Source organism: Rissa tridactyla, chromosome 8 (assembly GCF_028500815.1).
Source record: "Rissa tridactyla isolate bRisTri1 chromosome 8, bRisTri1.patW.cur.20221130, whole genome shotgun sequence".
In the NCBI taxonomy this organism is placed as follows: Eukaryota; Metazoa; Chordata; class Aves; order Charadriiformes; family Laridae; genus Rissa; species Rissa tridactyla.
In genome coordinates this window covers 9,221,788-9,239,252 of record NC_071473.1, presented here as the reverse complement: position 1 = coordinate 9,239,252, position 17,465 = coordinate 9,221,788, and the positions used below count along the sequence as shown (strand labels likewise).

Genomic DNA, 17,465 nt, shown 5'->3' with positions numbered 1-17,465 from the left:
CAGCTAACGTGTAGTGTAAACGGTAAAACTCGTCCATGTAGGCAACCCTGGTGTAACATCTACCTTCTTCTGGTGGCACATGCTCTATATATACCCTGTGCTCATAGGGGTTTGAGTGATATTTAGATCAGTTTAACGTGGATGGGGAGGTGCCATGGACTGCAGCAGAAGAGCCCTTTCATGTGAGCATTGAGATCCTAGGGCATGCAGAGCACACGTAATTCAGCTGGGCAGGCAGCAGGGCTTGCATCCACGGGAGAGGAGGCACATTGCAGTGAGCTGCTCAACAGTGTTTTCAGACATTGTTCTCGGTGCCTTTCCCAAAAACCAAAGAGGAGCTGGAACCTCTGTTCCTATGTCCTTCCTCACCTTCATTATGCTGCCCCTTCGGTTACTTTTTTGTTGCACCACACTGTTGGAATGAGGGCAGAAAGCCTGTGGGATTTCTGGGTCATTACTTTGTTTCCATGCTGGGTACTTGCCCTGTGTACTTTGCTCAGCTCCCAAGGATGGCCTGATACTGCTTGGCAGAAAGTCAGCCTATGTTTTTATAGTAAACCTTGCCTGAAAGAAGGCAGACCTGGGACATGGTGAGGGTGGAACTGAAGGACATTAGGAGGACTTGGGAGTTGCTGGGCAGAAGACATAAAAGCAGGCCTCTCCCGATAAATATTGTGGGACTGGTAAGTAGATAATGGTATGCAACAGGGAAAGCGTTGGGGTTTTCTCATAATAGATAGGCCTAAGGCAGATCCTAGAACGCTGAATCAAACTTTTCCCAATGTTGGTACAGCAACAGAATAAAACCCACTTTCTCCTCCCCATTCTCTGACTGTGTCTCCATGGTTGAGAATGGGGTCAAGAAGAGAAAGGTCTCAGGTCTTGCATTCGTTCTGGGTTTCTGAAGCTGATTCCTGGCACCCCCACAGATTTCCTGTGTGATCTGAGGAATATTCCTTTGTCTCTCATTATCTAAATTCTCTCAATAGTTCCATGTTCACATAGATTGTTTATTCAGATAGCATGTTTTAAGTAGGACATAAAATATTAGGGCTTTATGGCCTCTCCATGCTGTGGTAATGCAAATGATTACAGGAAATGAACCATCTGGTTCAGCATTGTGGACTCAGGTTTCCTACATCCCCGGGGAAGTGCCTCCCTGCAGGATGGTTTTGCACTGCCCCAGAGGCTTTTAGTAGCATGTCTTAAAAGGGAGCCATTGAGATTGAGGTCAGTGATTTCCAGATAACGTATCTGGGCTGTGGAGCTCTTGTGAGTGATTTCATAATTCTCTGTAGGGGCTGTAGATTCCTTTATGGTTTGGGGGGGAAAGGCAATCCATGAGTTCTCAGTAAGCCCTTCAGGTAGACATGGTGACCTTGAATCCAAACCAGGAGGTGGTGAGGATCACTGGAGCACGGTGTGATTGGGGAGCAGTGTTTCGTCTCTGACTTTTTTGGAAGGTGTGGTGTGTTTCTCCTTCCCTTCTGAGGAACGCCTGTTGTGAGGGTGGTGGGATATCAGAGAGAGAGTCCAACACTCTGCTCTGAAGTAGGGGGAAGAAATCCTGATTTAGGTCTTCCACATCCTTGGAATGTGGCCAAGTGCCCAAATCCTTGGGCTACTGTATTCTGAACAATTTTTTTCTTTGTCTCTCATTTCTTTATGAAACTTTTCATGTGTCTGCTTACCATTTGATATTAAGTTAAAATCCTGAAGTGTGTTGCAATATCTCATTGTTGACCAGCTCTGCCAGTACTAAGGAGGTTCGTCTGCAAACTCTTCTCTGACCTGGATGTTTCTGTGCTTTGAATCAGCTCTTACAAAGCTCAGAATAGAGCTTGACTAAGGTTTTTCTGGTAAATGGTTTTGTACGAAAATAATGCCTCTTGAGAGAGATCAAAACAGTTCACAACAGTAGACTGAATTTGGCAAATAGCTTTAGACTCTACAATTTAAAAAATAAAGTCTTGCTGAATTTCAACACTTTCAAAAGTGTTTAAAAGTCTTAAACACTAAGTTTTAAAGAAATTTCTAAGGTGATTGTTCTGAAAGTTTTAAAAATATTCAAAGTTTCTTAACATTGTTTCAGGATTAATGAAATATTTGGTATGATCCAAACATATTTTTAGTTTCATTAATCTGTTAGTGTATTTTAGGTTTTGTTGTTGGAAAAGTACAAGCGTTTTCATTTCAAATTGACCTACACTACTACTAGTACTTATCATCATCCATGTTTTGTAGTGAGGCAAAAGAATAAACTACATGCGCTTCTGCAAAGTTAGGATATTGCCTTAATTTCAAATATCCCTTCCAAATATAGAATATATTGGGGTTTTCAGCTTGTGTCTGTCTTTAATGCCTGCCTCCAAAGGAGAGCTAGTTTGCAAGGTGTTTGTATAAGTTAAGGCTAAGTGGATGTGTGCACTGAGCTCAGTGAGTATGGCACAGTGAAGCAGGCTCAAGCCCAATCAACAGAGATAAAGCTTCTGCTGTCTTATGCAGATTGAAAAGTTTCTGCTACTGGCAAGCTGCTAGGAAATACAGCTCCATGTTTGTGGAGTGGGAAATTTTGCAGCGTCTGAACTTTTAGATGGGTAACATCACGAGAATATACCGTTTGTCTTTTGCTTTTGTGATTGACTTTCTGTAATGCTCAGATAGCCAGACCTTCTAACGGTTAGCTACTCAAAAGGTTCCACTAGTTTCCTCCCCATGAGGAATGAACGTGAACCTAATAGAAAACCCACAAACCAGCCTCCACCTAACCAAGTGCTGATTTCAGGGAGAGTCTCGCAGTCCTATATAATGCAATCACAGACACCAAAACGTTGTAAAAAGCCATTCCCTGAAGCCCAAACGCTCACAGAGGAGAGACACGGTCTGGCAAAAACCTCATACAAAGCACTGATGAAAATGTAAAATAAAGAAAAGCCCTCTCTGATTCTTTTTTTGATACCTAGAGTTTCACCCATCACTGCTGTGAAACACATTAGGCAAAATTAGGCAGTGGAAGCAAAGAATGCCAACTCAACACTGTACGTGTAAGGACCCATCTTACTATTAGTATCTGTTCTACATAGCAGAATGGTATTTAACCATACCAAAAAGGAATAAACTGCAGTAGTCATGGTCAGAAATAGATACACAGAGAAAAACAAAATGAACAAGGACTGTTGGAGGACAAAGCCACAGTAAAACAGGCATACCTGAGTGCCCCACCATCAGTCATGCTCTGCAGAGCCATCAGAGTAAGAGACAGCAGAAATTGATACTCACAGAATTCCACCAGCAGGTACTTAGTTTCCTTCAACGCTCTGTCAAAGTTGCTCTTTTTCAGCAAGAGTACGTTGTTCTCCTTTTTTATTTGGGGGAGTTTGGCTTTCTTTGGCTTTGTTTCATTTGGGCTTATGCTGTCTGCTGCTGGGAATCCTGTGAGAAACAATAATGGCAGAAAGAAAAACTGGTATGTCTTCATCTTGCCCTGCCTTTATGCAGTTACTGAGAAAGAAAGAAGCAAAGGAGCACTAAGAAGCAGGTTCTGCCGCCTAAATGGCTGCTGTTGTATCAGCCAAACTAAGAGGCTGATAAGGTTGATAACAGAGTCTACCACCAGTGGAGCCAACGGCATCTTTCCATGGGAAGATCAATGTAGTTAATTACTTCCCCATCTTTAACAGCGCTTAGAAAAAAAGTATCTGTGGGGAAGGTGAATTTACTGTTTCTGTAAATAATCAGAACCCTGGGGAGAGGGTGAGAGAGCACAGGAGGAAACGCCTGCGGAAGCACCAGTCAATTTATAGTGCACTTCTCTAATTAGACAGCCTGCTCTTGTCACCGTTACCCAACGCAGAGCTCACAGTAAGTGAGGTACCTGGGAAAGTATTTGAGGGCTACTCCTCAGCTTAATGTTTGGTTGTCTTTTGCACCTACAGAGCTACTTACTATGCATCTGATTCAAAGCATGCTGAAGTCAGGGAAAAACTCTCATTGCTTTGCATATGTAATTTTAACATCTGTATTTCTTCAGTGCCTTGTCTGTGAGGCGTCCATCTCTGCTTAATTGCCAAATTGTGGCTCAAGTAAGGTAACACTTTTGAGTTAAACCAGAAGATTTTTGCCATTGATTTTCAGTGGTAGCACAATTTCATGCAGCTAATATCTGTACGGTAAACTGAAGGTACCAAATGTACTGTTTCATCCTTAGGATAGCTTTCAGCTGTGTGTGTGAACTATGAGGTGTCCCTAGATAATCTTTGCAGAACATGTTAAGAAATATCTTGCAAAAAGATTTAGAAGTTGCCATTTACTAAGAAATGGTTATTTCTGTAAATATCTGCCAGTCTGTAATTGTAGCAGAAATGTCTTTGACCTTTAAATGGTGCCGAAATTTGTGAACTGTACACCCAAACCTTTGGCATCTCTAGAGGAGACCAGGCCTTCTGGTGGTTGTTTTGTTGGCACAGGCAACAGCTGACTTGAGGACAGGTGGGTCCAGATTAGTAGAAGCAAACTGATAGTTAAAGAAATTGCCTCCAATAATGACTCTTCCTTCCTCTTGAGAAGTGGTAAGTGCTGCTTCACTCCTTCACGCCCTTAGACTAAAGGATGAAAAATCTGGCATCAGGAGGGTACTGCTAAAAGGAAGGAATGTTCATAATGGTGGTTGATGTGGTAGCCTCCATTTTCTTGGGGGTGAAGGATCTTGGGTGGCAGATTGCTTCAATTTATGTTATTTTCATGACTGAGTGAGAGTGTGGGCTGGTTTTCAAGTGAACTCTTTCCTATCAGTCTCAGAGTCTTTGGATTGTAATGCACCTTGAGACGTGTCCTATTAGCACTTGTACAGGGTGCCTAATGAAATCAGAGGGAGCTGTGTATTCAGACTGGTTGCAAGATAAGATCACACGTAAATACAGATGCAGCAATCAGGTACTAAAGAAAACAAAAAAAGGGACAGAAAGATAAGAGTCTCCTCTTTGACTTTCTGGTCTTTTTCTCTTCGTAACAGGCTGTTTTCCAAAGATGTCTTTCAAGTAACATCCTAGGAGGGTTAAGAAGCATCTTTCAGAAGAACAGGGAAAAACTAACAAGGCCTGTTTGATCTGAACAGGCTGTGTTGTAAGCTCAGAACACAGCCTAAGGCTCCTAGAGCACAGGTAGGATGACAAAACCATTTGCTTAGAGAGCTGGTTTTCCCCGTCTGCCACTGAAACAAATAGCAGTCAACTGACATCCCTCCTGGAAACCTCCTGCCAGGCAATAGCCACCATTTTGGAAAGGGCTTCTAACCTCTACATCCTGGAAGGAAACTGGAGTAAGAGGAGGATCATACAGCAGTCAGTCCTGCCAGGGCAGATTTGCAATGAGGAATTGCAATGAGGAGTGGGATTTAGCAGAACTGAACAGAAAAGTGAAACTGATGGAGTACAATGTTTTCTCTTAGGCATAGAGCCCATTAGGGCACATTTTTGCACGCTGCTTCATCAGTGCTAACTAGTTCTGGCTCTTTCATTTTGTGCTTTACAGTTTGAGAACTATGGAAAATCTGCCTTCTGCAGAAGTCACAGCCCAGTCAGCAGGAAACGTTGAATGCAGGATCAATACAATTCTTGGGTCTTCTGCTTTATTACCACTCACACCCTGGAAATTGTTGTGTGGTCGAGAGCCATTGATATATGCCTCACATGTGAGCACCTTCTGTTTGCATTTCTCTGTTTTGCCTCAGAAATACAGTGATTTTAGAGTGGTGTCAGCTGCTGGTATTTATTGGCATTGAACACTTTAAGCTGTCACTACACGTACACTTGTGATACATAATGCAAAGGTGAAAGTCGCTGCATAGTATCCCTGTGAGATAGGTACGTACTCCTGGCTATTAAACAAAGAGAAGGTCGTGGTACAGAAAGATTTAAAACAAAGCTGGCTCCGTTTAATTGAGGGAAAAATTCCCTTAGATTTAACGTGGTGGGTAGATTCTTGAAGACTTGATTACACTCAAAACAAGTTCATCAGAAGATTTTCCATCTACGAGCAAAGATCCAGTTTTCTTGACTTTCAAGGCTGGGCTTTAAATAACTGCAGTATCATCCATTCTGGCTCTTCCACATCTACTTGTACGTTGTGTAGGAAAGACTAGGAGAAACTGGAAGTGCTGGAATTTGCTTTGCAAGTTTGTTTTACCACATGTATCTTTTTTCAAAGTTGCGCACTTCAGCTGACGTGCAAGGCAAATGGAAATTTTTGGCATTTCACCTTTGCTTGCTTAGTGTTTATTCCATGCCCACAGTGAAAACAGAACTCACAAGGAAATTAATTAGAGAGTCATCAGTTTTATTGGTGTGTAAGTTCAGTGTGAATCGCCATCTAGTGTATATTTAAGACATAGCATAATTACAGAGACTGCTTTAAATCAAGGGGATAAAAAAAGAGTCCTCAACACACTTTCTAACTAGTGGCATTTTATTTCTGTAAGCAGGCAAAGTAAAATATAAAATTTACAGGAATTGAGAGATAGATATTTAGAAAAGGACTGGCAATTGAAAGTTTAGAGAGGCGATATGAGATTCATTCATCAGCTGACAAAGCAGACGACAAAGATTATAATGAAAAAACAGTGCAGAATTTCTTTGCCAGAAAAGGAGGAACACTTAAATTAAGAATCACATAAAATAATGGGGAAAAACAGGGAGGCACAAGAACAGCCTATTTTTTCAAGCTGGTTTGCATTAATTTATCCGACACCACAAACTGGACAGCATTCAATACCTGGCTGTTTTTAAATGTATTTTCTTTCATTCCAGGTGACTGATTCCTGTAGATGTACATCTGATTTTTTCCCCACTGTCTGATAAAACGTCGTTTATCATGAGACCATTTATTAAATCATGGATTCCTCAGTGTTTGTGGATTCTCAGGACGTCTTGCAGATTATTCCATGGATGCAACAGGCTTTTTACATCTCAGATTATTTCATATTATGACTCTATAAACCAGTATGAAAAGGAACTGCCAGAATATTTCAATTTTGCAGGTGATGTCTTAGATGAGTGGTCGCAACTGGAAAAGGTAGTATTTTTTCTTCTGCTTCATAGACATTGGAATAAATCTCAGATGATACAAATCAATTTTCCTGATGGATACCAGATAATATTAGCTGCAAAGTAGAATGCACTATTTTATTTTCTTTGTCAGAAATATAGGTATCACTTTAAGAGACTAGTTGCCAGGGATGATTTGCTTAGTCTGGAGTTATTTTGGATTGAAATTAAACCTTCTAAGGATTGTCTTCTTATTTTGATATTTTCTGTTGTGTTCTAGAATGGAAGACGACCAGCAAATCCAGCTTTTTGGTGGGTAAATGATGAAGGAGAAGAGGTGAAGTGGAGCTTTGAAGAGTTAGGATTTCTATCTAGGAAAGCAGCTAATATACTTTCTGAGGCATGTGGTTTGCAGAGAGGAGACAGAGTTATAGCAGTTCTGCCTCGTGTTCCTGAATGGTGGCTACTCAGTGTAGCCTGTATGCGAACAGGTGAGTAACGTCACTGATCTTTTAGATGCAGAAAGAAAATAAATAGAAGATATTAAAAATATGCAAAATTAATTTGAAAAAAAATGTAAGGAGGAATATGCTTCTATGCCCTATACACTTCAGCTTTTGTGTAGAAGGAGAATTGGCAGCACCCACACAGGGACCAAAGTGACATTGTACTAAGTGCTGAACAGACATGGTCCAGTTATACAGCATCCTCAGCTGAAACCAGTGAAGGTTGAATGGTTACAATCTAAGGCTAAATTTGACCAGATACATTATCAGTTTGGAGAGTTTTAATGCAGTAAATTATATGACTAGACTAGTTAATAATTCAGTACAATATTTTTTTGCTCTGCTGTTACAGATTGTAAATTCCTAGGAAGAATTTGACGCATTACATTTTTAGACTGCTAAACATCTATGGTGGAAAAAATCAGCATCAGCAGGGACATGATCAAGTATTTTTGTCCCACTTCTAAGCTCTGTGACTCTTGCAGGTTGTAAATTGTGCTAAGACTCAGGGAATCCAGTTCTATTACATACAAGATTTTCTGGACTATGACATGGAAATATCATTCAGTATGTCAGCGTCTCAGTTTCCCAATTGTAAAATTTGTTAGGCAGCTCTGAAAGTGCAAGACTAAAATCAATCTGTAGGTCAAGTCTATTGAAATCTTTGGAAAAAGGAGGTATAGAAATGCACTAAATTGATCCTCCTCCCCACCCCACCCCAAAAATGTGATTTCAGTCACATTGTGCTGAATATCCAAACTTGGATTTTGTTCACATTACAAAAGGAATCCAAGCTTGAGGGATGTTGACTGAGCAATGTATGTAAGCGACCTGACCTCAATCTATTTATCTATCTATCCCATATCAGAGGTATTAATTCCATATTGAAATGAATAATGGCTTTATTCCAAACATAAATATAATCTAAATGCTGGCCTTATTCCTGTACTTAAAGGTTGATAACCTCAAAGCTTCTTTCATGAGTTACAAATCATGAAGGAGTGCTCAAAAACACTTTAAATCTAGGTCTTACTCATTATCTAGATACCTTCAATATGCAAGACACAACACTCAACTTCAGTGTTGCAGGGTTTGGAGGTCTTTCAGAGCCAGATGATCCCAGGTCATTCCTAGGCCACAAATTCACCCAAGCTCTGCCTTCAAACATGAGTTATACCCAAATTCTGTTTCTCAAAGAATAAGTTTTCGGCAAGTAGCTCAGCTTTTCTGTGGCTGGGGTCATGTCCTGTGAACATAATAAAGAGAAATGGTCAATTTTCTAAATTGCTTGTTGCTTTTTTCCAGGAATTGTCTTTATTCCAGGAACATCCCAATTAACAGCCAAAGACATCTTATACCGACTTCAGGCTTCAAAGGCCAAGTGCATCATTACCAACGATACACTGGCACCCGCAGTGGAATCTGTCATGCCTGACTGCCAGTTTCTGAAAAGCAAACTAATTGTAGCCAAAGGGAGCAGAGATGGGTGGCTGAACCTCAAAGAACTATTTGCGTGAGTATCCAGCTGTTTTACCATCATCCCTGTGAGGTGAAGAAAGCTATATCAGTCAGGTGACATTGCTGAGTTTTGGGATTAATTTCCAAAATACAAATGAGTTACATTTTTGCATCCCTCTGCCAACTCGCTGTAATCACTGCATTAAGTACAAAGCCCTCCAACACACTTTTTGGGAGCTGTATTCAGGTCTTTTCAGTTTCTCCTTGCTCAGCAGCTTGCCAGCTTTTAAGAGCTCTCTGCTTCCACTGTGATCACAAGACAAGCAAGCACACAGAGCACTAATCTTGCTATTGGTTTATGCTTGTCTTCTAGAGCACAGCCTAATGCCTCTTGAACTCACTGAGAAGATACCCATTGGCAGCTCTTGGTGCTCAGCTAATATGGCATCAGTTATTTCTTCTGTTGACTGTCTTGATAACCCGGGCAATCTGAATTGTTCATCAGTCTCTTGAACATAAATGGTATAATATGTGTCTAAGACTACCTTATCTGGCATAATATCTGAATATGGCCCCCATTAACTTCAGATTGGGAGACAGTATGTGTTGAGGAAGAAGCTGGTTTTGCATCTACCTGCTGTCCCATAACAAGCGCCTTGAGTGCCCTTGCCAAACAGTTGTAGACAAAGTCACTGAAATGTGCTGTAGGTGCTCACATCTTGAAAGTTATGACATACAGAGCACACTTGTGACTAGCAAAATGTGCTCTCTAATTCTTACCTGTGGTATCTGATGCAACTATGTATTTAGTGAGATCGTATTGTTTTGGGCCTTTTTCCTGTTTATCACCTAAACCTTAAAAAACACTGATTCTGTTGTGAAAAATTACATGTAGTAACCAACATATACTATTTCTTCTGAAGGGTGACATCTGCGGACCATAAATGTGTCAAGACAAGGAGTCAAGACCCAATGCTGATTTATTTTACTAGTGGAAGTACAGGCTCTCCAAAAATGGTGGTGCAGTCCCACAGCAGTTATGGCATTGGATTTGCAACCAGTGGCAGGTATACTTTGCAGTTGCTCCCAGTGTCCCAATTAAGTAATATGATCACAATTAAATTGAAAATACAACTAAAAAAACTCCAGTAAATGTAGGCATTTCATGAGTATAGGATCTTGCTTCTTCCTCACCTTTTCCCTCTCACAGTGAAACTCTCATTATTAAAAGCTTCTTGAAGACTCAGTTGAGATCATTAAAGACAGTGTTCCATCGCTCGGAGGACCGACTGCGGAGTAGCAATAAGGATAGCCTCCTTATAGCAAAACCTGATCAAGTTGAGTGCTTAAGTATTATGTAAACCTTCCTTGAGAGCCAAAGCAACTTTGGACCATAGTGTTATACCTTAAAAGTTACAGTTCGGTTTGAATCTGTGGCTTGGTACTGATTTGCTTTCATTAAACATCTTTTATTTATGCTTCCCAAGGAGTGAGAAATTTTATGAAAATCAAAGGATACGTTTGCCAAGGCATTCTGAGTTGGAAGTTGGTGTAGAGACATAGAAGTAATTTGACTGGTTTCCTAGGGAAATAAGATGTGGTTTAGCTGATGTCTCTAATCCACAAGGTGGGGAAAGCCAATTCCAAATGATCTGTTTGGTTTTTGATCTAGATTCAGATACTGCAACTCAAGCCAAGGATGTTTTGCAGTGTTCAGGAGACAAGCAAACACTAGAAATGTTAAACCATCTTCTAATGGAAGCCTCCTGCGCTTTCCTTTAATTATGCTGTGACCTGTGCCCGAGTTCTATGAAGTACTTCTTTCATCTCTCCTTTATCATCAGGTACTGGATGAACTTGACTCCTTCAGATATAATGTGGAATACTGCTGATACTGGATGGGTAAAATCAGCTTGGAGCAGTGTTTTTGCACCATGGATCTGTGGATCTTGTGTCTTTGTACACAATATGCCACAGTTTAAACCAACAGTTATTGCAGAGGTAAGTGTAGCATTTTATACTGTGAGGTTTATTTCCATTTTGCATAAATAAAGCAAACAAGCTGGGCTCCAGTGCATGGGTACCCACTGTTCTGTAGCAGCAGGCATAGTACTTCCCATATCCCAAGCAATCACCCCTCCCTTTGGTGTCCAATCAGCTAGAGGAACAAGTGTTTTCCCTCCTGGCTAGGCCATGTGACATGGCTACAGTGTAAAGATGTGATGAAAGGTGCAGGATAAAAAGAACTCAGGATCACTGCTGTCTTGTCCCATACTTAGCCTCACTCAGGTATGGACATCCAACTACTTTGGGCTCAGGGTGAGCATGAGCCAGTAAATCAGAGTATGGCATAGACCTGAATCGGGGTCCTGTTGTCCTGAAGTTTCAGTGAGTTGCCAGAATGCCCATTCCTCCTCTCTGCTATTTTACAAAACTAGTCAGTTGGCTTATTCTCCTCAACATTGGCCTCTTGTGTGGAGAGGACACCCAGACTTTCCCAAGAATAAAATCAGAAAAGCTTTGGTCTAATTCACTATTGTCACTTAATCTTGAGCCTGGGACACTGTCACTTTGGGAAGCAGAAAACAATCTTAACTGGAACTACTACTCTCAGTGGTCATTCATTTAGATGAGTGACTTTTGTTGGACAGAAAGGACTGTATTTTCCACAGCAGTGGGACTGACTGGTACAGCCACTTTGCAGTCAGGGTTCATAGTCACTAATCCATAGTCATTCTCTGTGTTGAATGTATGTTGCGTTTTTATGATTTTCATTTTGCAGACATATGAGCATGAAAGTTGTTAATCACTTGTACATTTACAAGGTCAGACCCACCATTACATTTTCTTTTCAGCAAAATAGCTTTTTATTTTTCTAGACTCTCTCAAGGTACCCCATCACTACCTTTTGCACTGCTCCCACTGCCTACCGCATGCTGGTCCAACATGATCTGAGCAGGTACTGCACATCTGTCTGTTGCAGGGGTGGCAGAGGATGACTGGGATATAACGCTGTGACAGCTCTGGCTGTTTAGTTCCTTATGTTACCTATTTTTTTTATTTAAAGGAAATCTAATTAGTGAAATTTGCTCTCAGAAAACAAAGCTATGTTCTGAAATATGAGAATAACTAGCCACACCTTAGGCCATTCAGACTTCAGGAATGGGTCTTTGAAAAGACAGCACAGAGGAAACAAGTGAGGGGTTTTTTGAATTGCCACTTCCTCTGAACATATGGTTCGCAGTTAAATTTAAGTCAAGGTTTCAGGCAGCACTGGATCAGGGATTACTGGAGTACAGTGGAGTGGTTCCCATATACTTGAGAATGAAGTGAGCAATTAGAGGACTTTCACATGCTGAGTTATTTGGCAGCTGTTCCCACCAGTTTGTTACACTGTAAACCACTCAGTTTATGAGAAGTAGTCAGTGTAATTTGTAAGGAGTTTTTACACGTTCGGTAAGGTACTTATTTTTCTCACCTAGGTCTTTCATCCTGACAAAAGCCAACCCTAGTTTAGCAGAGAGCTCAGGCTCCGTGTTCCTTTTCAGCCTTCCTTTTGCTCTAGAAAATTCTCAGTTTCTTATTTCATCTTGCATGTCAGCACATAACTCAACTTTCCACGAACATCTGATGTGCTTGTTCAGATTTCCAAGGAAACACCTTTGCTCAGTCTTTTTCCAGAAAAAAATACTTACTTCCAGTGACACAGAGATAAACCACATTATCCTCAGTGGTAACAGGAGCAATCTAGGAGTCCAGTCCAGGACTGTGTAACAGGATAATTATTGTAATTTCCCAAAGTAGCTTGTGAAGTTTTAGGCGTACTTTGGAAGTTGAGGGAGGCTGCTCTGTTGAGACCATTCACTGCTTTTTTCAGAAGTTAAGAAAATTGTTTCATTTGCTGTTCCTCTCAAGCTACGAGTTCATGAGCCTGAAACACTGTTTGTCTGGAGGGGAACCACTCAATCCTGAAGTGATGGCAAAGTGGAAAATCCAGACAGGGCTGGATATCTATGAAGGTTATGGCCAGACTGAAACGGTATGTTTGCATTCATTCTTGCAGTATGCCCTTTCAAAGGTAACAATACCAGAACCACAATGTGCTTGATAAATCAATGGAAGAGGTAAGAATCATTTAAATGAACTTTTTTAAAAAGAGGCTATATATAATTATGATTATATAGTTTCAAAGTCAACTAGGTGCATATTTTGATGTTTCTAGGAAATACTATGACTATAGAGTTCAGGCTCCTGCAAAATGCCAGAGATTACCTCAGATCAAATAACTTGTAGTAGGTCCCTTCATCATCTTTACTTAAAAGGCAAAAATAAAAAAAATAAAATCATTTGCTCTGGGTATCAATTTGGCGTGTCCGAGGTTTTAATGAAAAATATTAAATCCCAGACTTCTCTGTAAATGAACATTAACAAAGCTATTGAGAGTCAGATTTCAAGCATTCTCTCCTCTTACCCTTTACATGGTCCCAAATTAATTGTCCCATTTTTGAAATAAGATCTGTAATAATTTCACATCTGCTGTCTTAAAAATTCAAGTGTTTGCAGAAGAACCCACTGGCTCAGAATGTGCACAAGCAACCTTATTCCACAGGACTGACCTAAAATGCCTCTCAACCCCTCTCTGATGTGCTGGAGAACCACAGTGCTTTAGTCCTGATTCAATCCTTGTCGTGACAAAGTCATGAAGAGGTGTCGTGCCTAATGCAAGCCAATAATAAAGTCTACAAGATATTGCACAAACTAAAAAAAATAATCTACTATGCAGGTAACAATATGTGCCACTATGAAAGGAATGAAAATTAAACCTGGCTCTTTGGGAAAAGCTGTTCCCCCTTATGATGTGCAGGTATGTTGATATGTTACATCTGAGCTCAGCTACAGTTGTGGGTACAGGAGTAATGGACTGTTCTCTGTACTACTGTCTGTGTCCCTCTCTGTTCTTCACCGTGCTATAACACAGATATTTCACTGAGCTAATCAAAGCAATGGTGATACATCCTTTCTGCAGATCATAGATGACCATGGGGCTATTCTGCCTGCGGGAGAAGAAGGCAACATTGCCATCCGAATTCAACCTACGCGACCATTCTGTCTGTTCACTGAGTACTTGGTAAGTTTGAGTTGGTCTGTCTGTGCATGCTGAGAAGCTTAAGATCAGGCTGACGGGTAGGGTGTAACTTGTTCCAGACCTGTACCTGGGAGTTAGCATGGGCTTTATGTTCAGTACATCACTCCTTCCCTTCCATTCACCTCCTATCTGTTGTTACGGATTAATGAAGGACACCCATAAAGGCTGCCATAATATGCCATGACTTCAAGGAGGCTTTCCAAAGAGCACTTCCCAAAGTATTCCCTCATACCACTGTCAGAGGTACCCACTAATTTATCTTTTAAATCTTTAAAAATTACACATTGCAGCATGCATTTATTGCTGGTGTCAGAGAAACCCTCTGTACAGTTGCCTGTCACATAGACGATGTGCACAAGATCAAGAGCACAAAAACAAGCTACAGGACAAAACCCTCAAGCACAGATGATAGTATGGCTTTGTTAGATTACGTAGTGGCATACATAATATAACATTACTATTCAAATGGGAACGTTCTTCCAGCTGAAAGCAAAACAGGCTTAAAAAAATGTGTCAGAAGAACGGGCATTTTGGTTCAGGCCAAAGGTCCATCTAAGGTAGTATTCCGTCTGTGGTGCTGCTGAGTTGTAGTACATGCTTAAGAAAACACTAGAATCAGGCAAATATAAAGATACTCTCCACTGCAGTTGAACCATCATGTTGAAAAAGCTTTGGGGAACCTATCTTGTGTTTAATTGTTTTCTAAATATCCATAATATTTTGATATTTGTGGCATCCCCAAACAACAACTGGTACAAAGTAGTTGCTCACTATGTGGTTAAAAAACTTCTTTTGGTTCAGTACAACTACTACAATTTTTCATTATGTCTTCTGTTTTCAAGGTGTTTTTCCTGTGTTATCTAGACCCTATAGATCAATGTAGATAATGAAGTTTTTCCTGTAGGTCACCTCATTTGTGTTTTAGTCTTGAAGGTTAGCGATGAAAAGTTTCCATTGACAGGAGGTTATTGTGGCGACCCCCTGCAATGATAAATTGTTTTTCTGAAGGGAGTGGGTTATACATTTTAGTAATTTGCTGTGATGGATAAGCATTTTGATAGAGCACACCCTTTCTTCCCTAGAACATGAATCCATATATACAAAAATGCTCTTTTCCACCTTTCACATATTTCCGGCACAAAATTGCCAATTAATGCGGCTCTGGTTTTTTTTTTAATTGAAGGCATAAAATATGATTGAACATACTCATTTTGAGAACGACTTTAAAAATTGTCTTGATCATTTTTAGCACCACTGCAAAGTAAATGCATTACATTTCCCTACCAATCAGATACAGTTTTTGAAATGTTTGATCGTTGGCAGGATAATCCAGAGAAAACTGCTGCCTCCGTGTGTGGAAATTTTTATGTCACTGGGGACAGAGGGGTTATGGATGAAGAAGGATATGTCTCGTTTGTTGGAAGAGCTGACGATATAATTAATTCTTCTGGGTAAGTCAATTGCTTTTTAGCTTTGCTCATTTGTCTGTTGAAATTCAGTCTGGAAAGACCAATTGAATGGCTAGCTTACTCCAGCTGTCATAGCTACATTTTGTCCTAGGTATCGTATTGGCCCATTTGAAGTCGAAAGTGCATTAATACAACACCCTGCAGTCCTGGAGTCAGCTGTTGTCAGCAGTCCTGATCCAATTCGAGGGGAGGTAAAAAGAAAAAAAAAAAAGATACAAAAAAATGCACTTTATTCTAAGCATCAAGTTCCATATATGTACTAGGCTTCCTTGGAATTAAGTGTGGTGCAGATTTTTGAAATTAAAATGGTTTAAAAAAAATTTAAAACCATATCTTGGATCATTCCAGATCTTGGCACTTCAGAATTACTTCCCTGTTTGCAGGGTTTGATGTGGAAAAAAAAAGTCTGGCTCTTCAGATTTATTCTGGCATCTTTTTGTCTAAGAAATAGAATTCAGACTATTTCTCTTTTTGTAAGTAAGCACATGGTAGCAGTGATATCCAGAGTGTTTAATTTTCTTTTTATATTTTTCAACTTTGCAACAGTTGTTTGAGCCCCGGGGTGAGATTTTCAACTGTCCTTTTTTCTGTTATACAACTTTTTGAAAGTTTAGTAGTGTATAAAGTTAAGCAGAAAAAAAAAAAGTGGAAAACCACAAAAAATCCTATGCTGCAGAATATGTCCTTTGTAACATTGCATTCTGTGGTAAATAGCTAATGAAAAGGGAAATTAAAGGAAAAACATTTCTGAATTTTGATACTAAGTTTTGGCAACAAATTTATCACTTTATTCCCAAGTATGGAAGTTAATGGAGTCCCTTAACTTTTGTGGCACAGGTAGTCAAAGCCTTCATTGTTTTAACTCCTGCTTTTGTATCACACGATCCCGAAAAATTAACTCATGAGCTTCAGCAACATGTCAAGAAGGTGACTGCACCTTACAAGTATCCAAGGAAGGTAAGGACACTCCAAAAAAACAGGTCTTCTAATTGTATCAAAAATTGAACAGTTTTTGTCCTGCTTCAGGTTCTTTTCAACTGCATTTTGACAAACACTCCAACAAGAGTTAAATAAAATAAAATAAAAATAAATTACAGGGTCTGTTGCAGCTGTAGCGTTATGTTCACTGTATGTGCTAGAAGGACTCAAAGGGTCCTAGAAAGGGAGGAGATGGTAACGTAGCTTAATATTTATCAGGGTCCAGTCTTCTTTTCATGAAATACTAGGGTTTTCACAGCGACTCACATGGGCAAAGGCATTCAGCTCTTACCAGTTCCTCCCTTGAGCTCTGTTCAGACTCTCGGCCAAAGCAAAGGGAAAATTCCTGCTGGCATCAGAGGAGTTGGAATTTATCCCTTACGACTAGGAGAGACACCAGTAACTCCCTGTCCTGACAGCTGAAGCACATATCTCTTCAGAATTGTGGTACTTGTCCCTGCAAGCACTACCTGTGCGGTCCGCTAAGGTGTGTAGTAAGGAATTTCACCATCCCAGCCCTAAGCTGTGCAGCTTCCCATCTTTTTACCTCATCCATAATAAAAGTGTGTCTTTCCTTGCACCCGGGAGATTAATCAGAACGTATTAGACTAAAAGTGAGCATTTTTGCCTTTCAGGTGGAGTTTGTTCTGGGTCTGCCAAAGACAGCTACTGGGAAAATCCAGAGAAAAGTTTTAAGGAACAGAGAGTGGGGAAAAGTGTAACATGATTTGGAAACTGATGAGAGAAAACTTCCGTCATCCGTACCAGCCATAGCACATCGCAATTGGCATGTGGTCGTGACCCAGAGCACTAGGAGAACATATGGAAAAACAAGCTACGTAAAAAAAAAAAAAAAAAAAAAAAAAAA

General features: G+C 40.3%; 2 protein-coding genes across 7 annotated transcripts in view; one reads left to right on the top strand and one right to left on the bottom strand.

The window, feature by feature from the left end:
- The window catches only part of PDILT (protein disulfide isomerase like, testis expressed), a 28,247-nt gene extending 24,579 nt beyond the window's left edge, over positions 1–3,668 (bottom strand). For both annotated transcript variants that reach the window (XM_054210980.1, XM_054210981.1), the window contains exon 1: positions 3,280–3,668. In XM_054210980.1, coding sequence (XP_054066955.1) covers positions 3,280–3,478 — 199 coding nt within the window. In that variant the 5' untranslated portion in view covers positions 3,479–3,668. The remainder of the gene's footprint in view (positions 1–3,279) is intronic.
- LOC128913425 (acyl-coenzyme A synthetase ACSM4, mitochondrial-like) lies at positions 559–17,460 on the top strand. Of its 5 annotated transcripts, XM_054210978.1 has the most exons (16): positions 568–683; positions 5,012–5,159; positions 5,530–5,689; positions 6,804–7,068; positions 7,321–7,531; positions 8,852–9,059; positions 9,928–10,071; positions 10,849–11,005; positions 11,884–11,963; positions 12,920–13,043; positions 13,788–13,868; positions 14,031–14,132; positions 15,474–15,601; positions 15,711–15,810; positions 16,457–16,576; positions 17,233–17,460. In XM_054210978.1, exons 4-16 carry the CDS (start codon positions 6,868–6,870, stop codon positions 17,317–17,319), a joined length of 1,743 nt encoding a protein of 580 aa, XP_054066953.1. In that variant the 5' UTR covers positions 568–683; positions 5,012–5,159; positions 5,530–5,689; positions 6,804–6,867; the 3' UTR covers positions 17,320–17,460. The 5 variants fall into 5 exon arrangements, 3 of the variants coding, with proteins under 3 accessions (XP_054066952.1, XP_054066953.1, XP_054066951.1); XM_054210976.1 differs by lacking the exon at positions 5,530–5,689; XM_054210977.1 differs by lacking the exons at positions 5,012–5,159; positions 5,530–5,689 and having other exon boundaries at positions 559–683.
- Positions 17,461–17,465: the final 5 nt, after the last annotated feature.